This window comes from Trachypithecus francoisi, unplaced genomic scaffold (genome assembly GCF_009764315.1).
Source record: "Trachypithecus francoisi isolate TF-2019V2 unplaced genomic scaffold, Tfra_2.0 Lachesis_group14, whole genome shotgun sequence".
In the NCBI taxonomy this organism is placed as follows: Eukaryota; Metazoa; Chordata; class Mammalia; order Primates; family Cercopithecidae; genus Trachypithecus; species Trachypithecus francoisi.
Genome location: NW_022681459.1, coordinates 18,378,244 through 18,399,259, shown reverse-complemented (window position 1 = coordinate 18,399,259; position 21,016 = coordinate 18,378,244). Strand labels below are relative to the sequence as shown.

General features: G+C 41.7%; 1 protein-coding gene across 4 annotated transcripts in view; it reads left to right on the top strand.

Moving 5' to 3' along the window:
• TIAM1 (TIAM Rac1 associated GEF 1) overlaps positions 1 to 21,016 on the top strand; it is a 446,951-nt gene that overhangs the window by 390,998 nt on the left and 34,937 nt on the right. For 3 of the 4 annotated variants that reach the window (XM_033232291.1, XM_033232293.1, XM_033232292.1), the window contains 3 exons: positions 8,498 to 8,601; positions 19,140 to 19,319; positions 20,674 to 20,742. In XM_033232291.1, coding sequence (XP_033088182.1) covers positions 8,498 to 8,601; positions 19,140 to 19,319; positions 20,674 to 20,742 — 353 coding nt within the window. Of the gene's footprint in view, positions 1 to 8,497; positions 8,602 to 12,620; positions 13,113 to 19,139; positions 19,320 to 20,673; positions 20,743 to 21,016 lie in introns of those variants that run through there. The other variant, XM_033232295.1, reaches the window with a different exon arrangement.

Sequence of the window (21,016 nt, the reverse complement as noted above, 5' to 3'; positions counted from 1 at the left end):
CCTCCCTCCCTCCCTCCCTCTCTCTCTCTCTCTCTCTCTCTCTCTTTTGGTTTGTTTTTTAGCTTTGTTGGAGGGGTGAGCGTTTATGCTGATCTTATTATGGGTGTTTATATGGAATTCTTAAAATCTTATAACAGTAAAATGACTGAAATGCAAAATAAAATTATGTCCTAACAGTTGAGTTCCAGCTAAATATCTTTATAGACAGCGTCTAAGCTTTCTTTTGCCCCCACCCCCGGTCATGCTTTTTCCATCAGGGATTTAAACTCAGGCATTTAAAAGACCTTTTAAAAATGTAGTGTTATAATTGTTTCTCTTTGTCAGTGTTTGAATTGGAGGATCTGCTTAAAACACATTGTTAAGACATCTCACGAGGCCAGAATATTTTTTCGTCCTCCTTTAAGCTTAAGTCTCACATGGACTTGAAAGAAGCCAAAGTAGATGTGTCTAATCTGGGTAAATGAAAGGTGAATCTCAACGTAAACTTACACTAATATGTTTGTACTTTCCCAAATCTCCTCATTGTCTGTCCTGCTAATGGTGTGTGGGAGGTACTGATTGCAAACTTTTTCATAGTAACAAAAATATTATTAATAGAAATAACTTAAAAGGCAAAGCATTGATTTTACCTGTTCACAACAATGAATTTTATTTACAGCATTACTGCAGTTTTTTTTTTTTTCTTTCAAATAGAATTGGGGTTTCACTCTGTCACCCAGGCTAGAGTGCAGTGTCACAATCATGGTTCACTGCAGCCTTGAACTCCTGGACTCAAGCGATCCTACTGCTCTAGCCTTTCAGGAGTTTGGGATTACAGTTGGGAGCCACTGCGCCCGGCTCTATGGAGGCTTTTGACTTGGCCTATGGACCCTGTCTGAGAGGGTCCACAGTCCTGCTCTGGGCTTCTGCATTCCCTGAGGCTTTGTCTCTCTAGATTGAGCCCTCTTCCCTCTCCCCTGGGCCCCTGCTGCATGCCTGGCCATGTGCTCAGTACCGGAATATGGACGGGCATTCTGCTTGCTCTGGCTGCTTCTTTGGCCACCACCAAGCCTTATCTTCAGCTCTGACTGGTAGCAGAGCTGTCGTGCATTGTTTCCTGGTAAGTAGGTGGGGACAGGAATGTCCAGAACAAAGAAGATAATTCCTTCAATTTCGATCATTAGGGGAAAGCCTCTTGCCTACTACTGTTGTGAGTAGTGCAGGGGAAGCTAGAATAGGAAGTGGCTACATTCTGTTTGTATGGGATTAAAAAAAAAACAAAAAAACTTGACAATGGTGTTGTCTACACTTCTTAAGCTGGGAGTGTTTAGAGAAGGCCCTAAAGTATGGGAGTAAGAACAATGCCCTTTCCCACTTGAATTCCCTCTTCCTGCCATGCTGGTGTCTCTCCTCAACTTCCTTGAAGTGTACCACTGTCAACTCCTGCCGTTCTGGCTTTCTTGTATCATGAAATTCCCCCTAATCACTTACTGGTTATCTCCTACCACAGAACAAACTTGCTCACTGTTCTGTGGCTCAGCAGTTTGGGCTGGGCTCAGCTGGTTGGTTGTTCTGACCTTCCCTGGAGTCATTCATGTGGCTCTGTGATCCAGTGGCTTGACTGGGGCTGGAGGGTTTAAGATGGCCTAACTCACTCCCATGTATGGTGACTAGACAGCTGGGCCTCCTCTCCTTGGGGTCTCTCATTGGAGGCTAGCTTGAGATTTCTTTGTATGGTGGGCTCAGAGTTCCCAGCAGGGCAAGATCAGAGACTGCAAAGTCACTTGAGGCCTTGGCTCACAATTAACATATTATCTCTTAAGTGCATTCTGTTGGTCAAAACAAATCACAACACCAGCCCAAATTCATGGAATGGCAAAATAGACACAAAAGTCTGTGCTTAAAGAGATGAAATAAATAATCACTGTCATCTTTGCAACTGATCTGCTACAAACTGCATTGCCTATTTTAATTCATTTTATTCAGTTAAGGGTAGAAAACATGACATACGGGGATAAAAAATATATATGCTTTAGAATCAGATACACCTCCAGTTATTGATTTGTAGGAGTTCTTTTATATTTTAGATGTTAATATTTTGCTAGTTATATGTACTGAAGATAACTTTTTCAGTCTGTAACATGTCTTCTTGTATTTATGGTGCCTTTTTACAAACAAAAGTGTTTAATTTCAGCAAAATCTGAATTTTCAATGTTACATGGTTTGTACTCTTTATATCTTGTTTAAGAAATCTCTCTCTCCTCTGAAGTAATAAACACTGTCTTCTATATTTTCTTCTAAAAGATTTACAGTTTGGGCTATTCACATACTGATTTATATCTCTGGTACTGATTTTTGTGAATGGTGTGAGTTAGGATCCAATGTTGTGTTTCTTCATGTGGCTACTATCCTAGCATCATTTATCAAATATTCTATTCCTTTCTCACTGGTCTGCAATGGCACAACTGCTGTGTTTCACGTTTCCATATACAGATGGCCCCCACCTTTTTTTTTTTTTTTTGAGATGGCGTTTCACTATGCCGCCCAGGCTGAAGTGTAGTGGCACAATCTCAGTTCACTGTAACCTCCACGTCCTGGGTTCAAGTGATTCTCCTGCCTCAGCCTCCTGAGTGGCTGGAATGATAGGTGTGTGCCGCTATGCCTGGGTAATTTTTGTATTTTTATTAGAGATGGGGTTTCAGCATGTTGATCAGGCTGGTCTCGAACTCCTGACCTCACGATCTGCCTGCCTCAGCCTCCCAAAGTGCTGGGATTACAGGTGTGAGCCACCACGCCTGGCCAGATGGTCTCCAACGTATGATGAGTTGAGTTAATGATTTTTTGACTTTGTGATGGGTTTATTGGGGCATAACCCCATCATAAGTTGAGGAACATCTGCATGGGACAGAGGCACTGTTTCTGAGCTCTGTGTTCTGTTAGCCTGTTCTGCACTGCTTTAGATTACTGTATTTTTATAATATGTTTTGAGATCTGGTAGGTAAAATCCCCTAATCTTGTTTTTCTTTTTTAAAACTGTCTTTAGTGTTACTGGCCTTTTTTTCTTTCATAAAATATTTAGTTCCAAGAAAAATGTTGCCATTGTGGTCTGCATCCATACAGATTCTTTGGTATTGCTTAAAACTTATACTGTGGCCTGATGTGTGGCCAATTTGCATAAATTGCTAATTCTTATGGAAAATGTATATTCACCAATTTCTTGGGTATAGGTTTGAAATGCATTCATGAATCAAGCTGTATAATTACTGATGTTTACGTCTTAAGTATCCTGACTAATCGATTGTTTCTGACATTTTTGAAACTTTCTTTATGTTTGCCTAATACAGTTTTCCAAACTTTTAATCTTCTGTGTCTTTTATGTTTAAGTCTATCACTTCCATATAGCATGCAGCTGGGGCTTTGTTTTGCACTGTTTTTTTCTAGAATGTAAACATGAAATTTAAGTATTATGTTAGGCTGTCTTACATTTATTTAGAACATCTACGTATTTTTATTTGTTTCTATTATCTTGTTTTGCTCAATTTGTCTCGCTTGTTTTTCTTTTCCTTTCCTGTCCTCTTCCAGGTTGCATATATAAATTCTGCTTTCTCCTTTCAACCTACATAATCTATTTCTGTTCTTTTAGTGATTGATCTTAAAATTTTAACATGATTATTAACAGAAACCAAAGTTAGTGTTTCTAGTTCCCTCTTGCATAAAATTATGAAATGGCTTTAAATATAATCATTTCCAGGCCGGGCGCGGTGGCTCAAGCCTGTAATCCCAGCACTTTGGGAGGCCGAGACGGGCAGATCACGAGGTCAGGAGGTCGAAACCATCCTGGCTAACACGGTGAAACCCCGTCTCTACTAAAAAATATAAATACAAAAAAAAAAAAAAAAAACAACTAGCCGGGCATGGTGGTGGGCGCCTGTAGTCCCAGCTACTCGGGAGGCTGAGGCAGGAGAATGGCGTAAACCCGGGAGGCGGAGCTTGCAGTGAGCTGAGATCCGGCCACTGCACTCCAGCCTGGGGGACAGAGGGAGACTCCGTCTCAAGAAAAAAAAAAAAAATTATATATATATATATAAAAAATCATTTCCACCATTGTTTTAGTTGCAGTTTGTATTTTTTTTGCCCCCAAGTACCTTTTTTGGGGAGTTGGGGGTGGGGGTTGTCATATATACTAAGACTTATCTGTGTGTGTATCAGCTGTTTATCATTTTCACTTGTGTACCAGATCTTTCTTTCCCCACCTGAAAGTACATCCTTTAGAGAACTTTTTCAGTGAGATTCTGTTCTTGGTAAACTTTCTCATTCTTCGTTTCTCAAAAGTCTTTATTAAAGTCTCTTTCTTGGATAATATTTTAGCCGAAAATGCAATTCCATTTTGATAGTTTTAACATTTGAAGGTTTCTTTAGGAGCTCTAGTAAGGTAATGTCTTCGGATAGATGTTCTAGTCTTTTTGCATTTCGTCAATTTACATCTCATCTATTGAGTGTTTCATTTCATTGGTTATAGTTTCTATTTCTAAAATTTCTATTAATTTACTTGGTGTTTTTTGAAATTATCTCTTTCTTCTTCTGTTCTATTATTATTATTTTTGAAACGGAGTCTCACTCTGTCTCCCAGGCTGGAGTGCAATGGTGCAGTCTTGACTCACTGCAACCTCTGCCTTCCGGGTTCAAGCGATTCTCCTGCCTCAGCCTCCCAAGTAGCTGGGATTACAGGCACGCGCCACCACCCCTGGCTAATTTTTGTATTTTTAGTAGAGACGACATTTTCACCATGTTGGCCAGACTGGTCTTGAACTCCTGACCTCAGATGATCCGCCTGCCTCAGCCTCACAAAAGTGCTGGGATTACAGGCATGAGCCACCGTGTCCAGCCCCCTTTCTTCTTCTTTTAAAAAGTATTTTAAGCATACTTATTTAATATTCTACATCTGATCATTGCGGTATCATTCCTTGGGGGTCTGATTTTGTCCGTTAGTGTGTCTGTTGCTTCTTGCTCATAGTGATGCATTGCCTCTTGTGTTTTATAATATGGGATTATGGGTCCTTGTTCCAAGCTCTATCTCTGGGTATTATGTGATATCATCATTAAGGGTGAAATCTGCCAGAGTAGATTTGTTTTTGCTCCTACCAGATGCCTTGGAATGCAAACACATGAAGTCAGTCCCACGACTAGAATCTCAGGGAACAGGCCAAGCCCTGTGGCTCATGCCTGTAATCCCAGCACTTTGGGAAGCCGAGGCGGGCAGATCACCTGAGGTCAGGAGTTCAAGACCAGCCCGGCAAATATGGCAAAACCCCATTTCTACTAAATATACAAAAATTAGCCAACATGGTGATGAGCATCTGTAATCCCAGCTACTCAGGAGGCTGAGGCAGGAGAATCAATTGAACCCAGAGGGCGGAGGTTGCAGTGAACTGAGATCACACCACTGCACTCCAGCCTGGGTGACAGAGTGAGAATCCGTCTCCCCCTAGAAAAAAAGATCTCAGGGAAGAAACCTGCTGTGTTCCCTTTCCACTCTCCTACCCCGAAGTGTAGGCAGAATTCCTTTTTCCATCTCTTTTTCTTTTACCAGTGAGCACTTTTTTCTTGTAGTCTATGTCTTTTTAGACTGAGGGGTGTAGCCCCTCAGGGGAACCATATGAATGTGGGAAATTCACTTCTAACTCCCGAAGTTATATTGACCCAAGCCCTGTTTTCTGTATCATGTATCATGGGCTTACAGTTAAAACCAAAGGCTCCAGGGCAGTGGGTCTCAAACTGGATGGTGCTGCTGTTGGGAAGTGTGTGGGTGCATTTTTGATTGTCACAGTGGCAATCAAGTCCTAATCGTTCGGTGCTCAGAAGCCAGGGAGCCTAGTGCCAAGTGTCCCTACCAAGTGCACAATTCTATCCCAAAAGAGTTGTCACCCTGCTAACACTAACAGGTTCTCACACCCTTTGGGAAATACTGCTTTAGGGCTTGGGGACTGATGGATATACTTAGGCTGCCATAGCATGGACACTACCCTCCTTCCTTTATCAACTTTATCTTCTTCATTTGGGCTTTGGAGAGTTTTTGGAGCTCAGCTTTGTTTAAAAAAGACATTTGTTTTAGTTTATTTAGCATTTCTAAGTGTTTTGTAGAAGTAGATTTATTTGTTTGCTCTTCAGGAAATCTGGCTCTCACAGTATTATTAAAAATGAAAATCCAACCGGGCACTGTAGCTCATGCCTGTAATCCCAGCACTTTGGGAGGCCAAGGTGGGTGGATTCAGGAGTTCAAGACCAGCCTTACCAACATGGTGAAACCCTGTCTCTACTAAAAATACAAAAGTTACCTGGACATGGTGGTGGGCACCTGTAATCCCAGCTACTCGGGAGGCTGAGGCAGGAGAATCACTTGAACCCAGGACGCAGAGGTTGAAGTGAGCTGAGATTGCACCACTGCACTCCAGCCTGAGTGACAAGAGTGAAACTCTGTCTCAAAAACAAAAACAAAAACAAAGGAAAATCCTTTTATTTGCTTTCCCACTATTTCATGAGCATCAGCTATCCTAGGCATTGTGAGCAATGGGATGTGCAGGGTTACAGCATTTCTCTGCACAGTCTATGGGTTGTTCAACTCCAGGAGGTTGTGATTCTGCAGACCACAGTGTGAAGGGGGCCCCTGTCCGTCGTGCCTCCTGGCTGCTCTGGACGTCGCACTGAGGATGCTGTCGTTCCTGTGATCAGAGCACTGAGTGCTGTTGCCATTGTGTTCCCAGATGAGCTGGTCAGCTGTTCCAGATCAGGGATGAATACCTGTACCTAGGTCATTGCCCCTGTGCAAAATATTCAAGCACTTTTGCTTCGGCAATGACAGTTGACATAGATGATATCTGCCAAGTTAGCTGAGCTTCCTTCTTTGACCACTACCACCTTAAGAGCAAGTAATGAGTGATCGAATACTGAAAAGAAACACAAGACAATCCAAGAGCCAGAGCCAAAAGGTGGGGAAGTAGACAGAAACCTCTAAGCCATTCAGGGTACACTCACTCAGTTAGTGCTTCATTCCAGAGAAAAAAGGGACAGTAGGAGGCAGCATGGGTGTCAGGTTTGCTCAGAGGCCCACTTCCTCCCTAACTTTCCGGTCCAGTGTGGACCTGAATAGAAAGTGTTGCCAAGCAGCTTATGGCTGTAATGGTGTCATTGGAGTAAGGCAGCCACTTTGCAGACTGAATCTTTCATCTAAAGCATCAGAGGCTCCTTCTGCTCCCATTTCTTCTCTTTCCTTCTCTCTTGTCTGGTTATATTGATAGTGCTCTAGTCCGTGATCCAGTGCCTCATATTGTAGGACAGTGGTACTCAAACTACTGTCTTCTCAGCTGCAACTAGAGAAAGTTTTTGATGTTCTAGAGTCTTTCTATTCCAAGTGTGGCCCGTGGACCTGCAGTTTTGATTAGTATCATTCGGAGCTGGTAAGACATGCAGAATCTTAGGCCCAACCCCATGCCTGCTGAATGGGAATCTGCATTTAACATGTTCCCCTGGGGATCCAGATGCTCTGTTAGTTTGAGAAGCACCCCAGGGGAAAGTGATCCTCATATTCTCTTCTCAATGCAGAGAACCACTGTAGAGAACCACTGTGGTAGGCACTCAGTAAATAGCAAAGGAAGAAAGTTGCTTGCACTTTTGCACAGACTATCATGGGAAGAGCAGGTATTATAAGATGTTTATAGTTTGCCAGACTTGGCAAAAACAGACGTTGCAGGATTTTTCAGGTAATGGATATGGGACAGTCATTTTTTTTGGTTGTACTGTTCTCAGTATGGCTTATTTAATTATTTTAGTAATTAATGAATTAATTAATCAATTTGCTAATTATAAAATCAAAACCAGTTAATTTTTTAGTATATATGTATTCTTTTATTATAAACTATTATTGTCTTAGCTTAGGCTGCTATAACAAAATACCGTAAATTGAATGGCTTAAGCAACAGTCATTTATTGCTTATGGTTTTAGAGCCTGGGATTCCCCATCATCTGGGTACTAACCAATTCAGGTGCCTCATGAGGGCTCTTTTCCTGGCTTACAGACAGCTGCCTTCTTACTGTGTCATCACGTGGTGGAGAGAGAACGAACTCTGATTTCTCTCTCTTCTTACAAGGACACTAATCTCATCCATGGGGACCTCACCTTTATGACCTCATCTAAAATTAATGATTTCCCAGACATCCCTCTTCTAACTACTATTACAATGGGGGGTAGGTCTTCAACATAAGAATTTATATGGGGGGAGACAAAGACATTCAATCCACAATTATTATTTATGATGAAAAATATAAAGTAATAATACTAGTTCTAACAGTAACAACTATCATTTGAATTTGATTGAGCCAAGGTGATGGAGCTTGTACTTGGAGGGTCTTACAGTATGTGTACACGTCATGAGAGGGATTCCTTGTCCCCCTCACACAGGGTTGGCTTTTAAGCAATTACTACCCATGTTGACCCACATTTTCTTCTGATTTCATGTGACAGGGCACAGCCTCTGCAGCGAGCAAGGCAGCAGTGCTGAGACCGCTCCAGAGGAGACCGAGGGGCCAGACTTGGAATCCTCAGATGAGACTGATCATAGCAGCAAGGTGAGAGATTTTCATTTTCACATCCCATGCCTTGAACCACTGAAGAATCACAGCTGACAACGTCACCTACACCAGCTGTATGTGGTTACCAGGCCTCTCCATGGAACAAGTGTTTTTACTTCTGAGATGTTTCTGAATAGCAGGATATGAAATCCAAATTACAGCCTTGGTAACAAACCTATATGTGAGAATATAGGGCAGAAATTACTCGTAGTGAAATAAAATCCCTTTTCTTTTTTTTTTTTTTTTTTTGAGACGGAGTCTCGCTCTATCGCCCAGGCTGGAGTGCAGTGGCCGGATCTCAGCTCACTGCAAGCTCCGCCTCCCGGGTTCACACCATTCTCCTGCCTCAGCCTCCCGAGTAGCTGGGACTACAGGCGCCCACCACCTCGCCCGGCTAGTTTTTTGTACTTTTTAGTAGAGACAGAGTTTCACCGTGTTAGCCAGGATGGTCTCGATCTCCTGACCTTGTGATCCGCCCACCTCGGCCTCCCAAAGTGCTGGGATTACAGGCTTGAGCCACCGCGCCCGGCCAAAATCCCTTTTCTTTAATTTCTGCCACTGCTGGAGCTCCCAGTTAATGCCATAATTTTTTGCCATTTCCTTATTACATCTTCATTTGTGTAGGATGAAACAGCATCCAAAGTATGTGAGATTCAGTCAGCTATGCTTTCTTGCTACTTAGGGTTTCTGTAATGAACTCCTTTTGAATTACCTGCGTTCAGCTCTTATTAAAAGTGAGCAACTTTTATGTTAAAAGTGAGCCACTTTTATGTTAAAGGGAAAGAAACCGTATATTAAAATTAATCAAAATACAATTTCCCTTAGTTGAACATAGTAAGAAAGTTCTTCTCTTTGGTGCAAGACACTGAAATTGTTGCCCATAATTTATCATGCGTCTATTCCACTTCATAAAGAGTTCCATGGGTCAGCAGCCTCTTTTCACCGCAGTCTTCAAAACACAACCCAACTTAAAACCTCTGTGTTACCTGAATCCAAAAGACACACCCCCCCGCCAAAAAAAAGCAATTGCATGTGATTATGTTTCTATACTTATCTTTTTCTATAATGTTGTTGAGATATTTATATTCCTCTGCGATCTCAATTTTTTGCTTGACACTTACTAGTCACTTAACCTAAGCAAATCATGTAACTTTATACCTTTGTTTTCTTATCTGCAAAATTAGGGTGATTCTTGCCTTTGCTTGGAGATTGGATTTTTGGGTGGGTCAAATAATATAACTATGAGAAAGCACATTAATAACTGAAAAATGCTTTCCAAACATAAACTATTATTTTGAAAACCTACATTTGTACATTTCCTGTTTTGATTCCCTCTGTATGTGTATATTCTGTAGGACTTTCTTGTGTGCACATATTTGATTCTTCAGTGTCTTTTATCCATGTTTGTTTCTCTTTCCTGACTGTAGGATCTTCGTTCTCAGTGTCCTTTTCAGTTGGGCACAATATAAAAGCAACATTATTTGAAAGCAACATTAATATTTATAGACTGAAAGGCATTATGTTGTTGGTTGTTAATTAAAAAGCAGATCATTGGAAATGCAGATGTTTCCTTTTAAGGCAAATTTAAAAAACCAACTGTTTAAAGTTACTTTTTATTTAGGTGACCCTTACATTTCTTTTACCCACTTACTTTTGTGGGGTCGGTCAGTTGTCCTCAGGAGAAACACATATTTCTGTACTGATGTAAGACAATTTGAAGGGTATCTATTAAGTTACTGTGTTATGGGAACTAAAAATATTAATTTTCAATTTCTAACTGGATTTAGGCAAACAGCTACTTTTCCTTTATCTAAACATTTATTTCTGAACAGTTAAAAAGTATTGGATCAAAAATGATTGGATCATTTTTACTTTACTGTAATAGTCAGTGTTCTCATCTCCTTGTGGATTTTGAGAGAGATCGTTTCCGTGTTAAATATAGTGAGTCATGAGGTCATACACAGAGTCCTGTATAATGTGAGGGTCTGGCAGTGGAGAGGACGGAAGAGGCTCCAGGGCTTTGTTGACTGGTCCCATGTCTCACTCTGACTCCGTGGTTCTTTTTCCAGAGAACAAGGCTCTTGAACTTATCGGAACACAAAGGGTCAAATATAGAACTTAGATGGTGCCGTTTGAAGATTTTCTTGTAGAAATTCTTAGTGGGCTTTCTAAAAAGCGACAGAATTTTCTCAGAATTACTGACAAGCTACTCGGGAGGCTGAGGCAGGAGAATTGCTTGAACCTGGGAGACGGAGGTTGCAGTGAGCCAAGATCACGCCCACTGCACCACTCCAGCCTGGGAGACAGAGTGGGACTCCATCTCAAAAAAAAAAAAAAAAAAAAAGATTAAGAAGTTGGGGTGGTGATTTGAATATTTTTGAAGATCATGCAGTAGACTGCATTCAAGCCATAAGTTGGTATTTCATTCTGCTAGGTTGGATGTGGGGAGCACTGTGTGTCCGAAATACTTCCTAGTTTTGCTTTGATTTAGACTTCATCTTCTTTATTTGCAAGTTTGTCATGCAACCCAAATTAGTTAGCTAAAATAACCTTTGGTCAATTAAATTTCTCGCTTAGGATAGTTGAACACCAAAAGCTTAAATGAGCAGTTCTTGGTGACTGGGTTCCACTGTGTGTTAGTAATAATAAATGAGAAGTAATACTTAAGGGCTTGTATATATTAAGTACTGTTCTATATAAACTCATCTTAGCCTTACAACACCCTTGAGAGAGATACTATTATTTGCCCTATTTTATAGATGAGGGCACTAGAACAGAGAGGTTAAGCGACTTGCTGAAGGTCACACAGCTCTGTAATGACAAAACCGGGATGCAAACCCAGTTTGCTCCAGGTCTTGTGCTGTTAATGGCTATGTTAAAACTACTTTGTGTCCAGACTGTTAACATCTGGTGTTAAATACCAGGCTTCATAAAAAGACGGCATTAATTTATTAGTGGTGCTGTAGGCCATTTATATATACAGCCATAAACCACTTAAATTTTTTCCTAATGCTTAATATTTCTGTGTGTCTCTTTTTATGATTTAAAGTAAGAGCAAGCAAACACCTTAAGTTTCTTGATTAAGGCTAAATATTTTTTGATACATCTCCTATATAAGTGAAATTTTTCTTGAGAATAAACTGAAAATTAATTTTGAAATCATTAGCTGTCTAAACTTGGAAGCATGATTTAGCCTTGTCTGAATGCACCTGGCTGAGTGTAGAGATGTAAATATGTAAATAACGAAATAAACAGAAACAAATAATCACTTTTTATTCCAGCTGAATATGTTAGAGCTGTTGATTTTGTTTAATATTCTTGGTTTCTTTCTAAATGGGCTGTTTTGCATAATATTGGTCAGGATAAAGAAAAAGCATGTTAGAGTTCTGTGTTTTTCGCTTGTATTGAATAGCAGTTTTTGCTATGTGTAGCCTTTCAGAGTTGAGAAAGTAAATAATTGTATGCTTGTTGTTGAGCGTGGTGGTACTGGAATGTCACAGTCACTGGGGAGGGGTGGGGAAACATCACACTGCGGGACAGTCTGGCAGCCTTTCTCTTTCTGAGCCGCCTCCTTTCTCCTGTGACTGTGGGTGACAACCTCAAAAAGCCTCATCACCGCTGGCTACTTTTTTCTCTGCTTCTCATTGAAAACTCTTGTTTCTGGAAATGAATGCTAATTAGCTTCAGGGCAGCGCAGTCATGTGTCATGCATTCCAGGCCTCCTGGCAGCTGTGATTTTGTTTTCCATTTAGCAAATGTATTAGAATAATTTTCAGGACATTTCCATTAAGAATGACATTTTTTGTTTCTAATCCGTATTGTTTTTGTCTCAGAAATGTCTGCTTTTATAACAAAGCATGAGTGGGAAAATGTGAAACTATCAACTGTTAAACATACACACACACACACACACACAACTTTTTTTAGTTGCCTGCTCTTGACTCAGTGTGGAATGCCTTGAAAGTCATTGGAGCCAGGCAGGTTTAATATTCCTGTGCAGTGCAGGATGCTGGCCAATCAGCTGATCTCGGACTGCAGGGCAGAGACGCTTGCATCCCAGGGAGGCATTTTATGCTTTGTTTCCTTGCCAGTTTCAGCTCTCCCTTTTTGGAACTTTTGTTGTTTAGCCAGGTGAAATCAAAGCCTGAGTTCTGGTCCACAGTTTAGCCTTTTGACAGCTTCCCAGAGGGCAATAGTGGGACACGAGTGCAGCTCTGGGGTTGCACCATCGCTGTCCTTGCTGCGTTGAGACGTGGCAGTAGATTTTCATGGGAAAACCAGCATGGGACGTCCATATGAGAGGATGCTCTCTTCGGAGCTAGGAGGCGTTTGGTGCTCTGGGAATATTTTAAGAAACTTCTGTCTCCGTGCTGAACACGTCAGGTGGTAGAATTAATTACCATGAGAATACATTCCTGATGATGTCTGCACTGTGGAAAATAAAGCGCAAGCCCAGGATTGAAAACAATGACAAGTCCGGTGACTCTATGTATCGAACACTTCATCTGGTGAGCGCCTTTGCTGTTTGAATCCTATCTTGCTAGGTTTGATTATGTTATGACTTTCTAGCTCAGTTGTTTTTCAATCCAAATGACAGTGATTATACCTTTCCCGTTTCCCCATATTCTGTCCTTTTACCCTCTGGATCCCGTTGTTCATAAAGTCTGTATTGTAGCTTTTGGTGGGGAGGTTCGGAGTTGGTATGGAGTTGAATTTGCCTAACGTCTTTACATTTTTCTACTCTTTCATACTTAAATGGCAGAAAGCTGTAATCTGCATTTTTTTTTTGTTTTGTTTAATTAATTGTCAGTTGCAATTTTTGCCTTTGTTTTGGTTATTGAGATTTTGATTGTGTCTTGCATTATGTGCATGGCGAGACTCTCCCATCCCCCCTCAGAACGGGCAGTCTGAGTGATCAGCAGGGAGGTCTGGAAATAGGATGTTCAACTTGTTTCCTTTTATAAGGCTTGAGGTGTTTTTGACTTGATTTCTGCTTCCTTAAGAGGGAGATAGATATAGAAGGGTTGGCTCAGGGGACGTGTTATTGGTTTGACGGCAACTGACCTATTTGAACAGGTCTAATCCTACAGTAAATGTTAACTCTCCAGTAAGGAAGTGTAGTGGGGTAATGGCAAGAAATAATTTAGCAAACTCAGGTTCAACCTTTTGATAGTTTATTATTAATAGCGCAGTCTGTCGACCATTAGATGTTGTGTCATTTAATCAAACTTAAACTTCTACAGCGCGTGCACCTGATTTGCTCACATAAGCCTTCTTCCTTCTTGGATATTTCTTCTTTGAAGTTGGTTAACAGGAAACTGAAAAGGTGATTGAGAACTGTAGGGATTACCATTGTACATCATGTCTCTGAAATTATGGAGCGCATTGTCCCCAAAAAAAGCTTAAGTAAAGGCTATAAGATTTTAGGCCACTCTGGCCCCTTTTAAATCTGTGGGATGTGTTAAATCGGTCAGACTCAAAGAACAGTTTTAGAACTGTGAACTCATCTAGAGTTAGAAATTGCCTTTGGTGGTTGCATAACAGGAAGAGCTTAAACAGCTGGGTGGCTTGAGTTGATAGTGTGTACTTAAAAGTCTACCCCCCTCTTTCTGTACTTTCTTTTCATCTTCCACAGGAGGAAAGCAGCATTCTAAACATTGAGCATCACGCTGGTCTCAGTAAAGTGGCCCATTTCCTCTTGCCATTGTCCTCTCCTTGTCTGTATGTTGGTTGGATAATTCTTAGTCCTGACCGTGGAAGAGCTCTGCTACCCTTTAACAGTTTTAAACTCTCAAAATGCCTGTAAGTGCTTTTTTGGTTTCCAGGGTGACTGATTACAGTCCTCAAGTAGGGGAGAGGTTTGTATTTGCCCCACTGGAGAAACCTGGTCTGTCTTCCCCTTGCTGGAGCCCTAAGCTGCTTGTCCCACATCCAGGATACTTGGCTTTTGGGAGCATGTTGGGAACCTCCCATTGAGGCGACCTTTCTGGGCACCTGTGGCGACAACGCTTGGTGTGGGAATGACTAGGATGCCATCTCTAACACTCAATGGTGGAGCGGGGCAAAACCCTGAACCCAGCTCCTCCTACATTCTACATCGTGGCTAAGCTGCATGGAGAAGGGCCTGATGGATTTTGATGTAAAGAAGTTTGGCCACAGTAAAGAGGGAGGGGGATTTAAAAGCTGAGCCCCACAGTACAGAAAAATCTCTAGCTTAGAGGTATTCTAAAGAAAACCTGCATTTCATAATTCCTTACAAAAAAAAATTTGGGGGGGTATTATTTTAATCAAACAGAATTTTCAAACTTGATGACATCCTTTTAAGTTGTTTCCAAGCAAATTTTAAGAGCCTTATATATAACACCCCCTTAACAACATGTATGTGCATTTTAACTTGTAATTATGCATATGATACCTTTTTATTCTTTATTCAAATAATGTGCAGTTGACAGTAAAGAGATTACATCCATTTGGACTCAGTTCCTTGTGCTGCACCTGAGGGTTGGTGCCTTGAGTCTTAAATAGGATTGCCAGTGGGGAAACCGCTTTGTCTCTTGCTCAACTTGAGAGACCAGTCAGCTAAGTCTATCCTAGGCTTAGGTTGTATGTAAGGAAGGGATATTTAAGGCTGTGAAATGTCCAAAGAGGACCCAAAGGAATTTTAGCTGTCCCCTGAGATGCTAAAGGTGTTTTCTAATGTAATCCAGAACTTAGCTCTGGCTGTCTGAGGGCGAGGTTGGGGTAGGAGACAGCTGGATTTAGAGCACTGAAGCCCTAGCCTGCATCCTACTAACCTGAGCTCACCCCACACGCCTGCTTCAAACTAAGGATGCCAAACCTCAGAAGTGGTAAACTTTACATAGACCAAGTCAGAAACCCTGTTCACACTCTTAAAAATGGAATTCTCAAAGTATTTGTGGTAGAACAGATGGAATGAAAACCCATTGATGAGGTGTGAATTGGAAGCACAAAGGAATATGTTAGGTTCCTTTGTCTTTTGGGTTTCCTGCCTTTGATATGTGTCAGATCCCCGTGTTTGTAACGTTTTGCCTTTTGTGAATCACCAGTTTCACACGGGCAGTTTGCCTAAATGATAAAAGGTGTGCTGTGCTTCTGTGGCAGGTCCTCAGATAACGTTTTGTTCGACATCATTTCATTATAATGTTTATGTGAAAAAAAATTGATTTTTGACCAGGACCCCTGTCTACGTGGAATTTGCATGTTCAATCCAGGTCTTCGTGGGTTTTTTCTGGGTACTGAGTTTGCTCTCACGTCCCAAAAACGGGCACGTGGGATGAATTGGCATGTCTCAGTGGTCCCTGAGTGAGTGTGTGTTTGTGTGTGTGTGTGCACCCCGTGATGGAATGGCATTCTATTCAGGGTTGGTTTCTGCCTTGCACCCTGAGCTGTCAAGATAGGCTCCAGTCACCCATGATCCTGAGCTGGAATAAGTAGGTTGGAAAATGAGTGAATACATGAATACAAATCATTATAAAATAAAAATTTGTAAAGTATACAATCATACAAATGCATAGCAGTAAACTATGCGGTACAAAAGTATTCAGAGATCCTGCCAAAGTTGTTCTTGCTAGTTTTTGAACTGCATGGTGGTAGGAGGTGCTCCTTAAAATTTTTGCTTTGCAAACATTTATTGCTTGACTTAACACATTACTGCTGTGACCACTATCACTCACCAGTTCACCAACAGTTGGGTAAATAGTTCTCTTAACTTGTTTTTATTTATCTTACTTAAATGTATATCTAGCTTACATTTATTTCAGTGTTTAATATTCAGAGTCTTTTGGTCTTTATTTAGAAGTGTGGTGACTTTTTTTGTGACCAGAAATGTGCTATAGGAACTTAACTTGTTTGTATCAATTAGCCTACGGTAAAAGTGGTTTCTTTATGCCGTTTAAAGTCAATTTCCAAGAACCTATAAACCACGTGAAGTAGGGACTCACTGTATTAGACTGCAGTGAAGGATGTAGTTGCTATGAGCAGTAGCTTTCCCATTAATTCTGTGAAAAACAGACAGCTGTGGTTACAGTTGGAACCTTTAGAAAAGCATGGTATAAAGAAAGGTGCCAATTATACATTTGTTGTGTTAGGTGCCTTTGCCAGGTACCAAATCAAAGCAACCAAGGAGAGTCTGGGATAAGATAAGGGCAGGGAACAGTTAGTTGTCAGCTGTTACCACTGTCTGTCCATGGATTTTCATTTTGTCAAGGGTTTGCTTTCTTTCTTATTATGACTATGTTATAATGAGTTTTCTATTACAGTTATCACTGGGTCATCTAAAAGACACATGAGGATTTTTGCTAAAATGGATGTATTTGTTCCTTTGTAATTTTTAAGACAAAGCCCTACTTGACTGCATATTTAATGATGATTTTGAGTTAGTGAAATTCTAGCATAACTAAATAAAATTGTTTAGTTTATTTCTACTGAAACAAGCTTTGATCAAAAACACATCGTTTTTCTTTTTAACAGCCCTGTTGAGATATAATTTACATACCATACAGCTCAGCCCATTTTGGTCAATTTTTCCATTCAGTCACCTAAGGGAAAATTGTTTGTGGGGTTATTCAGTGTCTGTCAGAAACATGCATTTCTACAGAAAACACTGGATAGTGCCACTGAGAGGTGACTGACACCATCTGGCACGTAAGACTAGGGTTAGTGCTAGCAACAAATATGTGGTGATTGTAAGAGAATTAGAATAATAATTATGTGGATGTGGGTCCTGGCTCTCCTCTGTCCTGTCGTGCCACTGCAGCTAATGCATTCTTGTTAGGTTCTGATTTTCCCTGTCCTTGCTTCATCTTTATTCCAGACTTCCTTCCCTTTTGGATATGCTAATGAGGGAAAGGCTCTTCAATGTTAGCTGCCTTCCTCTGTGTTTAAAACTGTTCCATGGCATACGCTTGATTTTAGCTTTTCTGCCCTACATGAAACACCAGCCTTGACTTTCAGCTCTGTGCACTAACTGTTGTTTTTGGGAGGATATTCTCATGTTCTTGCCGGGTAGATGGGTGATAGAAGAAGTTATTATTTATTTGCACCGGGATTTGCTGGAAATACTTTGTGCCTAGAGTTGAATTAGACAACAGAAGCAGAGAGAGAAGTGTAAGAAGGGCAGCCACTAGCTTCAAGAAAATTTCCGGGGCCAGGCACGGTGGCTCACGCCTGTAATCCTAGCACTTGGGGAGGCCGAGGCGGGTGGATCACGAGGTCAGGAGATCCAGACCATCCTGGCTAACACAGTGAAACTCCGTCTCTATTAAAAATACAAAAATTTAGCCAGGCGTGATGGCGGGCGCCTGTAGTCCCAGCTCCTCGGGAGGCTGAGGCAGGAGAATGGCGTGAACCCGGAAGGCAGAGGTTGCAGTGAGCCGAGATCGTGCCTCTGCACTCCAGCCTGGGCAACAAAGCCAGACTCTGTCTCCAAAAACAAAAGAAAGAAAATTTCCATCAAACATTCATTGGTGCATTGGAACAAGTTTTAGTGAATGAGATTTTGTGCTACTACATAGCCTCTAGAGCAATTACACGGAGAGCTTTAAAAAAATACTGATATCTGCATATCCCACCCCAGAGATTCTGATGAAATTGATCTCTGGTGTTCACGGGCATTGGGATGTTGAAAAGCTCCCTAGGTGATTCTCATAAGCAGCCAAAGTGGAGAACTACTGGTCTCATGGGTTTTTACAGTAGCTCATGCTTTGGAGAACTGTTTGTGTAACTGCAAAAGTTGGAATTTTAGAATCCTGGAATCCTGGATTTCAAATGGATGACAAAATACGTGCAACCCTTATGGTCTGCACCTGATTCATCCCCGGTAGGTGTGGAGACTGGGATCTCCCGTTGAGGCCCGTTTTAGGGCTGATTCCCTTATTCTTAAAGGGGAGTGGTATCTTTTTGGCTTTGGAGAAGGTGGAGAGGGAGAAATTTTTTTTTAAGTACAGGTATCTATCTTAATCTAGAAAGTTGACTTAGTGTCCATTTTTAACAGGAAGAACCTTAGCTTGTAAAATCATCTTTGCAACATTGCAAAGTAGATAGTGTACTGAACTGGGAGTCTGATCATTAATTAGGCTTGTACCTTGGGTGAAATGCAGCTAAGTTTTATGTCTCCTGATTTATCAACTTCTTTCTTGGGGAGTGGTTGAGATCCATAGGCTTTGGAACCAGATTGCCTGGTTCAAATCCCAGCTCTGCCACTTACATACTGCATCGTCTTGGACGAGTTACTTAACCCCTCTGGGCTTCCGTTGGCCTTCCCGTGTGGGCAGGTGAAATGCATCAGACCGGCGTAGGCATGTGGTAAGTGATTAGTGTATGGTAGCAATTGTTATCCTGGTGGTTTTGAGCATTCAAGAAGTTCTCATAAATGTGGAACAATTTGTGGAAACACAAGACAACATTCATATGTGACATTTCATTAACCAGGAAGAACACCTCTAGGAGGTCCAGGTGTCAGGTGTGTCTAATGAGGGATAACGACCTCTGCCTTCCCTTCCCCCCGTGCTCTGAAGAGTACAGAACAGGTGGCTGCATTTTGCCGCAGTTTGCATGAGATGAACCCCTCTGACCAGAGCCCATCGCCTCAGGACTCCACGGGGCCTCAGCTGGCGACCATGAGACAACTCTCAGATGCGGATAAGCTGCGTAAGGTGATCTGCGAGCTCCTGGAGACAGAGCGCACCTATGTGAAGGTATGTTTCTCCCCCTCCCCTCCCTCTGCCTCAGAAAGGAGAAGTCTGTTTCTGCTGGTTTTCACTAACCGCTGAGTCAAACCGTGGTCATGAAGAGTGTCTTGGGTTCTCCTGGAATTTTGCCTTTACTCTGAATGTTAAAAGCTTGTTTTGAGTTGTTGTGTTTTTTTAAGATAGTCTCACTCTGTTGGCCAGGCTGGAGTACAATGGTGTCATCATAGCTCACTGCAGCCTTGACCTCCTGAGCTCAAGTGATCCTCCCCGCTCAGCCTCCTGAGGAGCTGAGACCACAAGTGCACACCACCATGCCCAGTCCCATTTTCTATTTTTTGTAGAGAGGGGGTTTCACCATGTTGCCCATACTGGTTTCGAACTCATGGGCTCAAGTGATCCTCCCACCTTGGCTTCCCAAAGTGCTGGGATTATAGACGTGAGAGCTACCACGCCCAGCCTCCTTGTGATTTTTTTTTTTTTTTTTTAAAGACGGAGTCTGGCTCTGTTGCCCAGGCTGGAGTGCAGTGGCGGGATCTCGGCTCACTGCAAGCTCCACCTCCCGGGTTCACGCCATTCTCCTGCCTCAGCCTCCCAAGTAGCTGGGACTACAGGCGCCCGCCACCACGCCCGGTTAATTTTTTGTATTTTTAGTAGAAACGGGGTTTCACCGTGTTAGCCAGGATGGTCTCAATCTCCTGACCTCGTGATCCACCTGCCTCGGCCTCCTAAAGTGCTGGGATTACAAGCGTGAGCCACGGCACCGGGCCGCCTCCTTGTGATTTTTAAGGAAGCCTAGCAATTCTTAGAGCAATTCATTTATATGTGTGTGTCTGTGTGTGTTTGACCTAATAAGAAAGCTAAATTTAATTTTAAGAAAGTTGAGGGTATGATCTTCATAATCTAATTAGAGTCTAGCCAGAAGAGTGTCAGGTCTGTTGTCTTTGTGTTATCACTTGTTTTGACACCTGGTCACATTCCCCATGAGAAAGCAGGGTGATCTGTTTAAGTATCTATGTTTTAGTCTTTAAATCAGAGGTTAGCAAACGACGGCCCTCGGGTCAAATCCAGCCCGCTGCCTGTTTTCGCAAATAAAGTTTGATGAGAACACAGCCACACTCATTCCTTGACGTATTGTGTATGCCTGCTTTGGTGCTCCAGTTGAGGAAGTTGCAACGGAGACCGTATTGTAGTCCTCGAAGCCTAAAATATTGACAGAAAAGGTTGGCTTACTCCTGCTTGAAATGGACCTTACTGACCTGGAGTCTCTAATGTTAGCCGTCAGGACATGATCTGTTTGTTCTCTTCTAGATTCTTTTATAGATGTTAACATATGCTAATGAGGTCTCTTTTCAATTCTTAGGATTTAAACTGTCTCATGGAGAGATACCTAAAGCCTCTTCAAAAAGAAACTTTTCTCACCCAAGATGAGGTATTGTGGAAATGGTTTACAACTTTGTGAATATCATACCATGGTTTGACTTGCTGGTAAAAAGGGAAAAATGGGGACACGTGTAACACTGAAAACATTTTAAATGTATTTAATTGTAGTAAGGAGGTGAAATTACTGCCTGCTAAGCTTTGGTGTGCTCATGGAGAGTGAAAAATCCGCCCCACTCTCTAGGGGGATTATTCTCTTGATTGTTAAGAATTGATGGAAAAACCTTGTAATCAGATATAAATAAAGTTTAGGAAGACTAATGAGA